This window comes from Myxine glutinosa, chromosome 1 (genome assembly GCF_964187855.1).
Source record: "Myxine glutinosa chromosome 1, kmMyxGlut1.1, whole genome shotgun sequence".
Lineage (NCBI taxonomy): Eukaryota > Metazoa > Chordata > Myxini > Myxiniformes > Myxinidae > Myxine > Myxine glutinosa.
The window spans coordinates 14,834,773-14,852,080 of NC_136261.1; the positions used below are offsets into that span (position 1 = coordinate 14,834,773).

Consider the following 17,308-nt stretch of genomic DNA (forward strand, 5'->3'; position numbering starts at 1 on the left):
GACAGACAGATGACAGATGGACGACGGATGACGGACACTGGGTGTCAACAAAAACTCAGCTGGATATAGTCCAGTTGAGTTAAAAAAGTGATCCTCGATCTATTGCCAACATTGTCCCAGCGTCTGTGTGCTATTTGGGTATTTTCCATGCATAATTAAATTTGCTTTTTTATGCAATTCCTTACTTTGTAACGTTAAACCAATTTGATTTGTTTGTGCGTGGAATACTTCCTTACATTTTAACTCAACACCAATTTACTCTTTTTTTTCAGTTTCCCTTGTGAAGATTGAACGACCTGATTGGGATGCTGTGGACACTGCAGGTAATAATAAGGTTGCTTTCCTTGTATTTTATAACTCAACTGGACTATGTCCAGCTGACTTTTGGTCGACACCGAGTGTCCGTCGTCTGTCGTCTGTCTGTTTGTCTGTCTGTCGTCTGTAAACAATTCGACGTCTGCGCTCTAAAAGTCACAAATATTGATAAAGTTTGATGAAACTTGTTATGCAGCATCTTTAAGACATAAACTAGTTTGGGATTGCATTTGGGCGTTGCACGCCCAAAAATGGGCGTGGCAGGGCGGCCATATTGAAAAAACAATTTTTGTCAATCTGGTACTTCCTAATGTAGCGAGAAGGCTGAAACTTGGTGTGTAGACAGTATTAACAAACCCCAACACATATATTACGGGTTTTCATGATGTCCGAAAAATGACCTCGTCGTGACCTATGACATGACGACCCATAAACATCAGTTTGGACGATGTCCAAGCTCTAAAAGTCACAAATACTGATAAAATTTGATGAAACTTGTGCCTTTTGCCACTTAAAGATATTTGAAAACACACATATAAACGCACGTATAAACATATAAACACACATATAAACTATATCGTTTGTGGTTCTATTATGCATATTCTAACCATATTGATATAGAGCAGTTGAGTTCAGGTTCCCTGGAACCTCTAGTTATCCTTGTTGAGGTTCACACTTGCACATTTACAAGATACAAACTTCAAGCTCCCCGACACTTGATAGAGTTTTGGTAACTTGTGAGTCGTGAACACTTCAAGGCTAGAATTGATCCTGGATTGGTTACGCTTTGTCGCATAATGCTGGAATATCCATTCAGCAGCCATGTAGATCAAACCCACACCATTGACAGAAATGCAACAACCTTACATGCACTCAACACCAAGCTTTCGTGCACTCACCACCAATCTTTCGTGCACTCACCACCATGCTTTCATGCACTCACCATCTAGCTTTCAAATACTCACCACCAAGCTTACATGCACTCACCACCAAGCTTTCATGCACTCACCACCAAGCTTTCATGCACTCACCCCCAAGCTTTCATGCACTCACCACCAAGCTTTCATGCACTCCCCACAAAGCTTTCATGCACTCACCACTTAGCTTTCATGCACTCACCACCAAGCATACACACTACACAGTCACGTGAAAAAGTAAGTACACCCCATGTAAAGTTTTGACTTTTTCAACATATTTCAACATACAGCTATTTGATCTTCATTTCAACAATATTGATAGATAAAGGTGATATAATTTCACAAATATCATGAAACATTTACATTTTGTAGTCCATTGTATAATTTAAATAAACATAAATGCAAATTTCACATGTGGAAAATGTAAGTACACCCTTGGCTCTAATAGGTGGTATTGCCCCCTTTGACAGAAACAACCTCAAGTAGGCGTTTCTTATAACTGTCTACCAGTCTCTGACATCGACTGGGAGAAATTTTTGCCCACTCCTCCATGTAGAATTCTTTCAGCTGTGCGATGTTTGAGGGGTTTCTTGCATGCACAGCTCGTTTCAAATCCCCCCACAACATCACGATGGAATTTAGATCTGGGCTTTGACTTGGCCATTCCAGAACCCTCCATTTCTTTCTTTTCAGCCATACCTTTTTTTTTTGTTGTTGTATACAACATCTAGGCTCGTGTAAGAGCTAACATTGATCACAATAAAAACGGACACATAAAACATATAATAAAGGGAGCGGAGACAAAAGGGGGAGAGAGAGGGAAGCACACAAGTACAACAGTAGAAAACAGGGACAACGGAAGATCTGTGGGAGGGAGAGGGCTTGGGGGTGGGGGCATGGGAAGGGGGGGGGGGGAGAGGTATAAAACACATGGATACTGCTCGTATAGTGTTGTTGTTGTATAGCCCCGGACAGTTCTCTCAAACAAGCCCGCGGCACGAAAACAGGCGATCAATCTCGCAGGAGCGAAGGAAAGAAAGAAGTGTGTATTTCTTCCAGGAAGTCGTATGTCGTTTTCCAGTATGTCAAACTTTGGTAAATCATAGGTGGTAAAGGTTGTGGTCAAGTTTCTTCAAAATTGTGAGTGTAGTTTCAGAGAAGAAAGGAAATACCTATTTTTCTGGGTCAAACATGTCAAAAACCCATTTTGATGCCCGGTCGACCCCCTTACACCCCAACTCTTTTTATTGCTGTGAACAAATTTGAGTTGCAACATACAAAATATCATTTGTGCCAAGTTTTGTGCCATTTATCCTTGGTGGATTTACTGGTATGTTTAGGGTCATTGTCATGTTGCAAGGTCCACCTTCGGTTGAGCTTCAACTCTCCAACAGATGGCCTCACATTATCCTCAAGCACCCTCTGGTACAATGAAGAATTCATAGTGGATTCTATGATGGTGAGCTGCCCAGGCCCTGATGCAGCAAAGCTGCCCCAAACCATAATATTTCCACCACCATGCTTTATAGTTGGTATCAGGTTCTTGTCGTCAAATGCTGTCTTTCGTTTTCGCCAAACATGTCTTCTGGTACTGTGGCCAAATAGCTCTACCTTTGACTCATCTGTCCAGAGCACATTGTTCCAGAAGTGCTGGTCTTTGCCTCAGTGTTCATTGGCAAACTTTAGTCTTGCCCTGATGTTCTTTCTGAACAGCAAAGGTTTCCTCCTGGCACACCTCCCATGTAGATCAAATTTGTACAGCCTCTTTCTAATGGTAGACTCGTGCACTTTGACATCAACAGTGGCAAGAGCTACCTGTAGGTCCCGTGATGACATTCTGGGGGTTCTTAGAGACTTCTTTCAGCATCTTGCGGTCTGCTCTCGGGCTGAACTTGCTGGGGCGGCCTGGCCTGAAGAAGTTGGCAGTTGTTTGGAATCTTCTCCACTTGGAGATGATCTTCCGGACAGTCGAATGATTGATTTCAAATTGTTTGGAGATCTTTTAAAATCCCTTCCCAGACTCGTAGGCATCTATAACCTTCTTTCTGAAGGCCTCAGAGAGCTCTTTTGATCTAGGCATGGTGACGCCGCACACTTCAACAACAAAGAGCAAACCAAACTAAATGTCTGAAGTTTAAATAAGACAGGTTCCTCCAAGATCCTCTCTAACGATGTTCTAATCATTTGCACCTGAGCTGGTGCACCTGATTCTAATTTTAGGTATTTTAAGTTTTTTTAAGTTAAATAAGTTTAAGTTAAATAAGTTTAAATTTTAGGTATCTAATTTTAGGTATTTAATTTAAGTGATAAATGTTGGGGTGTACTTACTTTTTCCACATGCGAAATTTGCATTTATGTTTATTTAAATTATACAATGGACTACAAAATGGAAATGTTTCATGATATTTGTTTTATTATATCACCTTTATCTATCAATATTGTTGAAATGAAGATCAAATAGCTGAATGTTGAAATATGTTGAAAAAGTCAAAACTTTACATCGGGTGTACTTACTTTTTCACGTGACTGTATGCACTTGTTGTAAATGTGGCCTGATTTCAGTTCTTACGTTTCAACCCAGCTACTGCTGTACTTGCCGCGCTTATCATTTCTGTACTTTTTATCGTCCCTGGAGGACGAAAATTGGATAATTGGAATCGTGATGACGAGAGTGTTTAGACATACTCATTGAAACGCGGTGCATCTCCCACAACTTGGAGTGGTCCGTGTCAAATTTTGTCTTAAGCCGGTCATGTTAATGTCAGACGACCCGAGCGTGTGCGATTTTCTGTCAACATTGCATGCTTTCTTGGTGGAGGCCATTCATGCAACACTATGAAAATAATACGTGAAACTATAGTGAAGGGAAACTTTTGAAGGTGGACAAGAAGATGAAGAATTTTCGTCTTCATTGTCGAAGGCTCATGGAGAAGCTTTTCCATATTTCATGCAGGACTAGGAATGTCAAGCAGTGGCGTATGATGTGTTTTTAGCCTGTTCACCATGCAGGGGTTTTGTCATCACTTCTGTGTGTATCTGTCTGTCTGTCTGTGTGCCTGTCCGGGCCGTAACTTCTTTGCCATTTTAGCTTTTGTCATCAAATTTTCAACAAAGCTTTATTATGAGAACTTCATCGCCTCGCTACGCTTGCTTCCCCACACATCACCACAGAGGCATGGGCTTGTTTTAACTGAGGATAATGACCTGACAACTTGAGTTGCTATGTTGTTATGATTTACACCAATCATAACACAACTATTGTTTTCTGCAAATTTATTTGTAACATTGGTGATATTGTTTATTTGTAATGTATGTACAACTAGCAAAGGTAGCCAGCGTTGCCGGGCAACGCAGAGTTGCTTTGTGCCGGGAATAGGAAGAGAGGGGAGAGAGAGAGGAGAGGAGGGGAGGGAAAGGGGGATGAGAAGGTAGAGGGGGATGGAAATGGAGGGGGGAATGGGAGAGGGGGTGGCGAGTAGAAGGGAGGAGGAGGGGATGGGGGAGTGAGGGAGGGAGGACATGGTAACGGGAAGGGGAAGGAAGGAGGAAGAAAGGAGGGGGGTGATGATGGGAGGGGGAACGGGGACATGGTGGAGAGGAGTGAGAGGTGGGTAGAGGAGAGGAGGGAGGGGTGGGAAAAGGGGAGGAGAGGAGTGAGGGGAGAGGAGAGTGATGGGGAGAGAGCAATGAGGAGCTTCAGAGAGGAGTGAGGAAGGAGATGAGAGAAGTGATGCGGGAAGGAGAGGAGTGAGTGGAGGGGGGGGGGGGGGAGGTGGGGAAGGAGATAAGTGAGTGGAGGAAGGAGATTGAGGGGTGGAGATGAGAGGAGAGTGAGGAGTTGAGTGGAGAGGAGAGAGGTGTGGAAAGGAGAATAGAGTGAGGGGTGGAGAGGTGAGGTTAGGTATTCTGGTTATTTTGGGTCTTTTGGGGTCTTGATGGTCTTCACGGTCTTGGGGGACTTAATGGTCTTGGAATACTTCAAGGTTCTAAGGGGACTCAGCAGTCTAAAGGGTCGAAATGTAATTTCCAACAGTAAGTAATTCATTGATGTATGTAATTAACAGCCAGGATGCAACCAATATTCAAACTACGTGATTAATAGTTGCACAGCTTCACCGCCTCACTGCTTCACGGACTGTGTTTTTGGTGTTATATGTATTTGAAGATGAGGAAAAAGAAAAGAAAAATTTCGACATTTTTACAAAATAATAAAAAATTGAAAAGCTTAAATGTCTTCAGGCAATAAGTATTCAACCCCTTGGTGATGCCACTCCAAATTGAGCTAATGGGCATCCAATTTCCTTTGATCATCCTCAAGATATCTCTACAACTTGATTGGACATGATTTGGAAACAAACACACAGATATAAGGTCCCACAGTTCACAGTGCACTTCAGAGCTGAAACTCTACCATGAAGGAACTGTCCATAGAATTTCGAGATAATTGTGAGGACACACAGATCAATAAAACAATTTCGAGTGTTGAAAGTTCCCAAGAGCAAAGTGAGCTCCATCATTAGGAAATGGAAATAGTGTGGATCTATTCAGACTCTTCTCAGAGCTGGCGGTCCGAACAAACTGAGCAACCAGGCAAGAAGGACGTTTGTCAGGGAGGTGACGAAGCACCCAATGACCACTGTGAAAGAACTACAGAGCTGGTTTACTGAGATGGGAGAACCTGATGGAGGGACAAATATCAGCAGCACTTCACAAATCTAGGCTTAATGGGAGAGTGGCCAGACAGAAGCCATTCCTGTGAAAAAGGCAAATGACATGAAAGGCACATGAAAGGCAAAAAGAGGCAAGGCACATGAAAAAGGCAAAAAGGCACACGAAAGACTCAAAGCATGAGGCAAAATATTCTGTGATCTGATGAGACTAATTATTTTTTTTCCAAATGGTCAAGGATGCATACAATTAGTCAGGTTCACGATGTTTTTTCGTTCAAAATTTTTGGAGATTAGCAAAACTATACATTTTTGGAATATTCAGAGCATGAGGAATCCAAAAATTAATGTTGGCATTTGCGAAGACACCTTTGTGAAAATGACACTCAGGACAGTGATGAAGATCTGTAAAAGCATAATCCTGAATGGTATAGACGTAGTAGATCCTGTGTATAGGACTTACAGTTCAATCTGATACTAACAAGGCTGCTTTCTTGCTTCATAAACCCATACTTATAACTTCAAAGGACTTGCAATATCATGTATTATGTAATACAGTGTTATGAATTTGGGTATAGGAATATCTAAAGCCAGGTAGATCTGTATAGGTAGGTAACTCGACTGTCATAGGGAATCTATATGTAATAAGTTCTGTGTGTAGCCCGGACGTCGGTAAAGTGCGTATTTGTGTCCCCCCCCCCACGAGGGGCGGGTCGTGCTAAATAGTACAGGGATTATGGATAACATTCCCTCGTTTGTCGGTTCCCTCTGTCGCCAATCCAGTGTCCACTGTCCATTATGGCAACACATTCACATAGACACTAGATAGGTCCCTTAATGCACACAGTAAATAATTCCCTTCCCTTACAAAAAGACTTATGGGAAAGCCAAGCAGGAAGCGGCCGCGTACAATGCCACCATGGGCTACGAACATCGTGGCAAGCTATCTACACGCCCAGGGAACGTGTGATTGGTTGGAGCAGAAGGCGCGAACCTTCAGCCAATCAGCGCGGAAGGCGCCAAACGTCCATTTAGAAGGGGGTCGCTAATTGGAGGAAGAGGGCCGCTGACGTCGGAAGGCGTGAAACACCACGAAGAATAAATGCTCTGATTGGTAACGTGCCAGAACTGACGTCACACCGCGTGTGACAAAACGTCTGGTTCACAGGCATTTCGCCCCTTAGTGCTGGACCCTTCATGCTTCGCTCTTGGAGATCTGTTGCTTCTTCTTCCCTGGTGGTCGTTCGCCTTCTTTCCTGTGTTCTTCCCTGTTGGTTCGTCATCTTCGTGGTGCTCGGTGCTTTTGGTGCTCGGAGCGAGGCTTGGCGCTACGAGCAGACCGGACCTCCTGTGCGAAGGACGCCACGGGCGTGAGCAAGGCGGACGGAGGCCTGCTTCGTGCCAACACCGGACCCTCCTTGACTGCAGACTCCAGACAGATAAGCACGTACGACATCTCACACAAATCCATGGCGAACGTTTTATTTGATTTAATTAATGTCCTTTGTCCTGTATTTGAAGTCTGTGTGCGGACGTCCCGATTAGGACATTTATTTACCGGCACGTTATTTTCCTGTCCCGCTATTTATTGTAAATAAACCCCTGTGTTATTTTATTGTCTATTCCAAATCCTGTGTTCGTTTGAGTTCATTCCCTCCAGGATCGGAGCTGCCGTCGGATCGCTACAGGTACGCGCTTGCCGCTTCTTCCTCTTCATTCTTCCCCCCGCACTTTTATAGTTGAATCCGTAATTGATCGTCGCCTCCATTAAAGCCCGTTCGGTCATCCGCGGTCCACGGTGTTAACCGGAGGGATTCGCGCGACAACAGTTATATCACAAATATAAAGACAATGGTTTTCAATTACCTTTGTTTCTTGCTTTTCTATAATCCTGAACACTATTTTGAGGCCTTTATTGGATTCCTTGACCCAGAACACATAGGATTAGCATATTTAATTAAGTTTCTAGGTTGACTAGAAGCCGAGATAGCGCAAAATATGTATTTTTATGGTGGCCATTTTGAAAATCCAAAATCTGTGTCTGTGCAAATGCCAACATTGATTTTCGGATTCTCCATGCTCTGATGATTCCAAAAATGTATACGTTTGCTAATCTCCCAAAAATTTGAACGAAATTATATTTGTTAACAGTGTGAACCTGACTAAATCATCAATTTTCATCCGATTAAACCACCTTTAGAGGCCATTTTGCGGGGGTTGGCCTTTTTCGGGAACCGTGGTTGTTGTTGTTTTTTGGTCCCCTTTTTGACCTTTTGGTCCCCTGACGCCAACCCTTTTTGCCGCCTTTAACGACAAACAGGGAATTACCAGTGAACTGGTACTCAATTAGCCGACCTCGGAAGGATGACAGGCTGAGTCAACCCCCCTGGCGTTAATTCAGCGATCGACCGGGATTCGAACCCAGGATCCTAAGCCGGCACCCTAGCCGCTAGCCCAACACCAGGGTTCATCCGATTGACTTGATTAAATTTGAACACAATTTGCATATTGCATCATTGAATTGCTTCACCAATAAGATGCTGGGGGACTCCAGTTGTTTTGAGGTCAAAAGGTGAAAGTTACAAAATCGTCAATATCCATGTGATTCACTTGAGGTTTGAGGAGGGTTTGCATGTTGGGTGACTGAAACCTAATGGTTTTGATGTCTAAAGGGTAAGGTCGCATAAAATCGTCAATTTAAAAAAAATTTTTTTAATCATGTTTAGCATACGCAAGAGGAAGTCTATATAATATACAAAGCGGACGCGGACAGTCTTTGCATCATCAGATGCTTTCTCGTTTCTTTTTAGAACAATGTGTTTTTCTTTCATTGCAACAAACTTCCATGTTTATCTAATTCATCAGATTGTTTAAGAAATTTGGACATTTGATAAATTGGATATTTGAGATGGACTTTAACTGTCCACATTGTACATTCAAGGAATAAAGATAATTTGTGTTAAAACTATGAAGAACCCTTTTCTTAACCAATTGAAATTTATGTCCGATTTGTTTCTAACCCTAAACCCCTCCTCAGGCCGTCAAACTGAGCATAATCAGTATAATTCTGATAAAAGTGTTCCAGGCTGCGTTCCGAATGTCCAAGTCAGACCTCGCTCGGAAAAGCAAGAACAGCAACCATGCAACAAGAAACCTAAACACAACTTTAATAGAACTGAATATGTTGATAAGTTGAGGAAGCATCAAGAAAAATCTATTGTTGCTAAGAAGTCATCCCGTACATCAAAGTTTTTGCAAGGAGAGCTGAAAGGATACATGGTGGGAAAACCTCACGAGTGCAAATTTTGTGACAAATCATTTTCAAAATCAAGTCTTTTAAAAGACCACGTGCTTCATCACACAGGAGAAAAGATGCACAAGTGTACAGTTTGCAACAAGACATTCACACGGAGACACAGTTTGCAATCTCATCTTAGAATTCATACTGGAGAGAGGCTTTACAAGTGCACGATCTGCAACAAGACATTCACGCATTCAAGCAATTTGCATTCTCATCTTAAAATCCATACTGCAGAAAAGCCTTACAAGTGCACAATCTGTAACAAGACATTCACGCAGTCAAGCAATTTGCATTCTCATCTCAGAATTCATACAGGAGAGAGGCCTCACAAGTGCACAATCTGCAATAAGACATTCACGCAGTCAGGCAGTTTGCAATATCATCTTAAAATTCATACAGGAAAGAGGCCTTACAAGTGCACAATCTGCAACAAGACATTCACGCTGTCAGGCAGTTTGCAATCTCATCTTAAAATTCATACAGGAGAGAGGCCTTACAAGTGCACAATCTGTGACAAGACATTCACACAGTCAGGCAGTTTGCAATCTCATCTTAAAATTCATACAGGAGAGAGGCTTTACAAGTGCACAATCTGCAACAAGACATTCATGCAGTCAGGCAGTTTGCAATGCCATCTTAAAATTCATACAGGAGAGAGGCCTCACAAGTGCACAATCTGCAACAAGACATTTACGCAGTCAGGCAGTTTGCAATCCCATCTTAAAATTCATACAGGAGAGAGGCCTTACAAGTGCACAGTCTGTAACAAGACATTCATGTGGTCAGGCAATTTACAATCTCATCTTAAAATTCATACAGGAGAGAGGCTTTACAAGTGCACAATCTGCAAAAAGACATTCACGCAGTCAAGCAGTTTGCAATCTCATCTTAAAATTCATACAGGAGAGAGGCTTTACAAGTGCACAATCTGCAACAAGACATTCACGCAGTCAGGCAATTTGCATTCTCATCTGAGAATTCATACAGGAGAGAGGCCTTACAAGTGCACAATCTGCAACAAGACATTCACGCAGTCAGGCAGTTTGCATTCTCATCTTAGAATTCATACAGGAGAGAGGCTTTACAAGTGCACAATCTGCAACAAGACATTCATGCTGTCAGGCAGTTTGCATTCTCATCTTAGAATTCATACAGGAGAGAGGCTTTACAAGTGCACAATCTGCAACAAGACATTCACGCAGTCAGGCAATTTGCATTCTCATCTTAGAATTCATACAGGAGAGAGGCCTTACAAGTGCACAATCTGCAACAAGACATTCACGTAGTCAGGCAGTTTGCAATCTCATCTTAAAATTCATAAAGGAGAGAGGCTTTACAAGTGCACAATCTGCAACAAGACATTCACGCAGTCAGACAATTTGCATTCTCATCTTAGAATTTATACAGGAGAGAGGCCTTACAAGTGCACAATCTGCAACAAGGCATTCACGCTGTCAGGCAGTTTGCATTCTCGTCAGAGAATTCATACAGGAGAGAGGCCTTTTAAGTGCACAATCTGCAACAAGACATTCGCGCAATAATACAAGACAAGACAAAATAACTTTGAACTAAATTCTGTGGAAAGCAATAAAATGCTCAAATACCAGGATCTGAAAAATGAGGTCAAGAGCTCTTGGAAATTGAAGAATGATGTCAAGAAATTGAAGGTTAAAATTGTGCCAGTGATAGTCGGAGCAACAGGGATGATCAAGATAACCCTCACTGAGTAATTAAAAAACATTCCAGGGAATATCACGACAAATGAGCTACAATTGGAGGCTGTCAGCGGTTCAGCGACGAAACTAAAAAGACCCCTTGGAACAAAGCTATGAGAATGAGGTTTCACAATCTGTTTTATGAATTATGATCCCTTCCCAAAAAAGGAGGTGGAGATTTTGAGTTCTGGGAGAACTTTCTTCCACCTCCTTGAATATGGAGACAACAATCAACAAGATATTCACATTCTCAACATAGAAAACAAAGAATTACAACTTAGCAGAGGACTCCTATACAAAAAGAAAAGGCGGCATTGCTATTGAGGTGTCTGTTCCTACATACTTTGGTATAAATGTGGAGACCAAGGGTCCATTCAAATGGTAAAATGATACTTAAATTGAGAAATTCTATATAGAAACATTAATTGTTAGCTCAGCACATATTTGAAGACTGCTGTCTCCATTTAATGTTGACTCGCCGTGTTCCAATCTCTGAAGATTGCAACATCTGCAGCAAGAGATATCCTGGTATTGTTCTAATACCAATGACTTGATTGTATCACCTCACTCTGTGAGTGAGAGATGAGCAGCAGTTTCTTTGTCCTTAGGAATGTTTTGTTTGAATTAATTATGATAACGATCACAGGTCGAACTATACTTAAAGAAGACCTTTTTGTGGTACAATTCAGATCGTTTTGAAGGCGTTACGATTGATTCTGGCGACCATCTTAACGTGTCTCCGCAGCTGTGTCTTGGTTTTTCATTAAACTTTTTACTTCTACAAGAACTGGACTCGAGGCTCGATCTACCTCGATCTAACTGGAGGACGATGAGCAGGGTCGGATCCCACATTTATAACCTGAAAATTCGGAATATGGCCAGGTATTAGAATTGAACAAGCATCACCGCACTGTGGTCACATCCTGCAACACAAGGGATCGTGCAATATGCTTCAGAACAGCTGAATTTTGTGTCAGTTGGACCAACGGTGGCCGAGAAAATGTATTTTTAAAATGCGCAACTGATCGCCTAACTTTTTGCTTCGCGAGCACAGCGTAAAAATTAGGACCATGTCTGGTATGCATCAAAAGGTAAAGGTGCATCACAAGGATGTATCCATCGATTGTGAAGTGGTGTATCTCAGAATTCTGGCTGTGAATGCACACATGAAGGTGCTTCTTAAAAGAGTGCTTGCATTTGAGAATGCTCCACTACCACCAAGTCGCTTTATTGAGGAGGGTGCCATTATGTCCTGCACCCAGTCATATTTAATGCACAAACTTCAAGAGTTCGTACCTGGAGACAAGATTGCAGAAATCCAGAGATGCAATGCTATTATCTTTGAAGGACATTTAACCATACAGATGATGGGACCTCATAAAACAGTGACTGTGGTGAAGATATGTTTTAGAGATGTAATGGAAATTAGTTCCACAACATTGTCCTGAAGGTAGGTTTAATGACAATTCGATCTCTGGCAATATCCTGTAGAAATACAATCATGCAATATATATCAGGATCATGGAATCATAAAGAAAGTTCAGTAATATCAATCAATGCAAGCAAGCCCAGATTATCTACGTATACGCACCATCCGAGTCTACATGTCTTAGATTAAATGTCACAGGAGTGTGCCGGAGCAGCAGTCATCCGAGTTCTTATAGACGCCTCTCAGTGGTTAGAGAGAGAGCATCACACCTGGGTTCAATCTTGCCTACAGGCAGGGGTGTATTTTGCGACGGGAGGGATGGCAGATGTTCCATAGGCAGAGCCACGGAAGAGTCCATTGACTCGTAAATTGGTTCGTCGATGTTCCCGCAAGGGTCGATGGCCCCGCAAGGGGCCAGGTGGCGTACGGAGACAGTGGACTTGCGTCCATCAGCCATCAACATGCGAGCATGCTCGGGATTAGCCTGGAGTACCTGCACCTTATCCACTAGTGGATCATACTTGCTCGTGCGAACAGCACATTTGAGGTAGGCCGGCCCGGGCTCAGCGAGCCAAATAGGTACAATCGGATACCCCCCGAGCTCCTCGGGTGATGAAACATCCGTTTGTGAGGAGTCTGGTTGGTGGCCGTACATAGTAAAGCCCTGATTGAGTTCAGCGCCGCAGGTAATGACCAAGCCCATTTATCTAGGCCCCGGCCGAGGGACCTAAGGCTTAGCATGACGGCCCTCCATATAATCCCATTGAAACGTTCGACCTGCCCATTCGCCTGTGGTCTATACGGGGTGGTATAGCTCGAAGCGACATTATGCTGTAGTAAGAAGCTCCTCACTTCCCGGGACAGGAACACTGCACCTCAATCGTTATGCACGTAGGCCGGACTCCCAAACATAGAAAACAAGTTCTGCAGACACCTTATAACCGTGGCGGCCGTCATATCTGCGCATGTGAAAGCGAAAGGGAATCGCGAGTACTCATCAGCGATAGTGAGCAGATAACGAGAGTTACCCGACGCCGGCAGCTGCCCTTTGAAATCCATTGCCAATCGCTCCCACGGTCTAGTAGCCCTGACCAGCGTCCCCATGGGAGGGTTGTAAAAACGCGGTTTGAGTTCCGCACTTTCAGCACAGTCGCGACAGACCTGGCGAATGTCCTCAACTGAGTATGGCAGATAACAACAATGTACAAAATGAGCGAAACGCGTCACTCCCGGATGACACAGAGTGCCGTGCAAAGCACGCAGACCCTCCAAAGATATGAAGCCCGCACACGTTGCCGGCCCCGATAAAGCGTCGGCACCCGCACACGTTGCCGGCCGCGATAAAGCGTCGGCAACCAGGTTATCCCTCCCCGGGCGATATTTGATGGTGTAGCAGAAATCGGCGAGTTTGATGCGCCAGCGAGTGATTTTCTCATTCTTAATGCGTTGAGCATGCAGAGTGTCATACATAAACGCAACGCTCTGTTGGTCCATGATGATCTGGAAGCATCGCCCGAGCAAATAGGGACGCCATCGCCTAATCGACTCGACGATCGCGTACGCTCCTTTTCGACAGATGAATGTCTCCGCTCAGCGGAGGTGAGAGTTCGCGAAAAGAAAGCCACAGGGCACCCCCCTTGGGAGAGAGTCGCTGCTATCGCATGATCCGAGGCATCACTTTCGAAAACGAAAAACGTATTATCGGCAATCGTCGCCACAGAGGCCCCAGCGATGTCGGACTTAAGGCCATGAAAGGCAGCCTTGGCGTCAAGGCTCATGGTGAATGCTTCGCAGTCCACAAGCGGGTGGAGTTTTGCAGAGAAATTCTGCACCCACTTAGAATAATGGGCAAACAGCCTGAGAGCACGCTTCAGCGAAGCACGATCACAGGGCGGGGCCATGTCAAGCAAGGGTCGCAGACGCTCCTTATCCGGAGCAACAGAGCCGTGGGTCACGGTGTACCCCAGAAGATCTATCGTGCTCGCGGAGTAACGACATTTATCCTCATTCATAGTTAAGCGATACCTCTGCGCGACCTCGAGGAAGTGCTTCAGATTTGCATCATGATGTTCCTGGTCATGCCCGCAAACCGTAAGATTGTCCAGATATACAAAGACGTCGGTCAAGTTCTCCTTAGCGATGAGGTCGTCCATAGCCCTCTGAAAACACATGACCCCGTTCGTGACCCAAAAAGGTAGCCGGGTGAACTGGTATAACCTTTGACCTGATTCAAACGCAGTATAGATACGGTCAGCCTCGGAGATGGGGATTTGATGATATGCACTACGCAGATCGAGAGTGCTATAGACCGAGTACTGGGCCACCTGTCGAACCAGGGCGTCCATCCCCGGAAGGGGGTAGACATCCAGCTGTGTAAATCGATTAATCGTCTGTGAATAGTCGATTACCTTGCGTTTGCGATGCGCTTCACTTCGTTCTACCAGGACTTGGGCCCGCCGTGGCGGCCGACTGGGTTCTATGATACCTTCCTTTAATAGCAGGGCCGTTTCCTCCACATTGAATTGCGCGTCAGCTCGTGAGTAGCGTCGCGATTTAACCGCTACAGGTGTGCAGTCCGTGGTCATATTGGGGAACAGCGACAGCGGCTCAATTTCCATCCCTGCAAGAGCGCACACAGCAAGTGTGTCAGTGCCACCGAAATCCATTTCCAACCGTCCATGTCGCTTAAGAAAATCATGTCCTAGCAAAACATCTGCACATAATGCTGGTAAGACCATGAGATGCACGTCTGGAAACATTCGTCCCTTTATCACAAGCTTCAATCGACATTCCCCTTTTGTGCTGAGCCTAAGCCCTTGAGAGGCCATAAAGATCCGACGTCTTGTCCCAAGTATCGGCCATCCATGTTTTTGCACCAACCGATAATCAACATAACTATCAGTAGAACCAGTATCGATCAAAGCACTGGCAAAAATCCCTTCGATCATAAGTGGAATAATAGCCCGAGCCAGGCCAGGTGGTCCTGCAGGTATCGAGCCATCCGGGCGAGATGATCGGGCTTCGCGTGTGGATCCAACACCAGCTAAAGTTTTCCATGCCGCAGTAGCTTGTAGTCCATACGTGCAGCCTCCGGAGGGCGCTCGTGCCACGCGCGGAGTTTCAAAGCCAGCTAGAGGTGTCCGTGCCATTGCAGGAGCTTGTAGTTTGTATGAGCAGCCTTCGGATGGCGCTCGCGTCATGCGTGGAGTTTCAAAGCCAATATTAGCCGTTCGGGTGGCTGAACCGGGAAGTTGGCAGGGGTGCTGGAGGATGTCGGCCAAGGACGGTCACACCGCGTTCTGTCGCGTTTGCGCCACTTGTTTAGTCGGCGCGATGGACCTCACCAAGGTCGAGCGCACAGCCAGGGGCCCACGAGGAGGTGCGATTCTCATCAAAGTCGGGCGAGGCACCCCGCTCTTCGCTCGGCGCGCTGCCGAGGCGATAAGCACATTCATTGTCGAGCGGGTTCGTTTGCCTTGCATCGCCTTTCGGCAAACCTTCGCAAAATGCCCTGTCTTTGTGCACAAATGAAATATCGCTTCACGAGCCGGACAAACAGACCCGGGGTGTTGTCGTTTCCCGCAGAAGTAGCACGTAGCATTACGTCCAGGCTTCGGTCCGGCAGCTGCTGCGGCTGTCAAGCCCGGATCAGGGTCGTCCTTGGGAGCGGCTGGGGTCTCCGATTCCGGCTGCGATGCCGTGGCTGCATCCGTGTCCGTGGCGTTTGCTCTCTCCGGTCGAGCTTGCCGAGATGTCCCCGCAGTGACGTATAGGTGTTCATACGTGTCGGATTGTTCCCTCGCTTGGGTATAGACGTGAGCCAGCCGTCGGGCTTCAGCGAGCGTCAAGTCGGCTTCTTCAAGAAGTCGTTGTCTTACGATTGGGGATTTGAGTCCAGCGACGAAAGAATCGCGTACAAGATCATCGCAAACTTGTTCATGTGTACGAACCGCCGGTGCACTATCGGTCAGCAGACGCCGTAGCTCTTGCGCGAAGTGGTCTAGAGTCTCCGTGGGCTGTTGCTTCCGTATTGCGAGCAGATGCCGAGAATAAACCGCGCTTCATTTCTTAATGTAAATTCGCTTCAGCTCTGTCTCGGCGGCATCGAATGTCACGCACTGTTCGATGGCCCGGTAAACGTTATGATGCACTTTAGTCTGTAGCACCTCTAATTTCGTTTCATCGGTGACGGCGGTTTCCTGGGCCTTGAATTGATTGTCCAAGGTTTTAAGCCAATGTGTCAGTTCCGCGCCCGCATCCGCTGCTTGTGGGTCGGCTGCAAATTGCGGCACCTGAATCATTCTGTGTCCCGCCATGTCGTTCACATTCACCTCTTGTTCTCGATTGGACAGCGAGACGAATTGTCATTAATTGCAATGGAAATCAGTTCCACAACATTGTCCTGAATGTAGGTTTAATGACAATTCGATCTCTGGCAATATCCTGTAGAAATACAATCATGCAATATATATCAGGATCATGGAATCATAAAGAAAGTTCAGTAATATCAATCAATGCAAACAAGCCTAGATATGTATGTATACGCACCATCCGAGTCTACATGTCTTAGATTAAATGTCACAGGAATGTGCCGGAGCAGCAGTCATCCGACGTCTTATAGACGCCTCTCAGTGGTTAGAGAGAGCATCACACCTGGGTTCAACTTAGATACATTTTCATTACAAGATACATGGCTGAATGTTTTATTGGCCATCTCATGCACAATGGTAGATTCACACCAGAAGACGATGGCAAGCAGACTCACATCATCTTTAACAAGTTAATGGAGAACAGTATCAAGGGCCAGGCCTGTTCAAGGAGGGGAGCGTGCCAAGGCCAGGCATACCATGTACAGGGAGATGTTGCAGTCCCTCAAAACTGGAAACAGTTTTTGACCCATGGACAAAAAAGCAAACCTTGCACGGTTACTACACGGAGTATATTGTGCAACATGCTTCAGAACA

At 45.0% G+C, this 17,308-nt stretch overlaps 1 protein-coding gene across 1 annotated transcript in view; it reads left to right on the forward strand.

Moving 5' to 3' along the window:
• The window catches only part of LOC137432451 (uncharacterized), a 91,010-nt gene extending 80,524 nt beyond the window's left edge, over nucleotides 1–10,486 (forward strand). Inside the window, exons 8-9 of the mRNA XM_078774913.1 lie at nucleotides 273–323; nucleotides 8,937–10,486. Coding sequence (XP_078631039.1) covers nucleotides 273–323; nucleotides 8,937–10,486 — 1,601 coding nt within the window. The remainder of the gene's footprint in view (nucleotides 1–272; nucleotides 324–8,936) is intronic.
• Nucleotides 10,487–17,308: the final 6,822 nt, after the last annotated feature.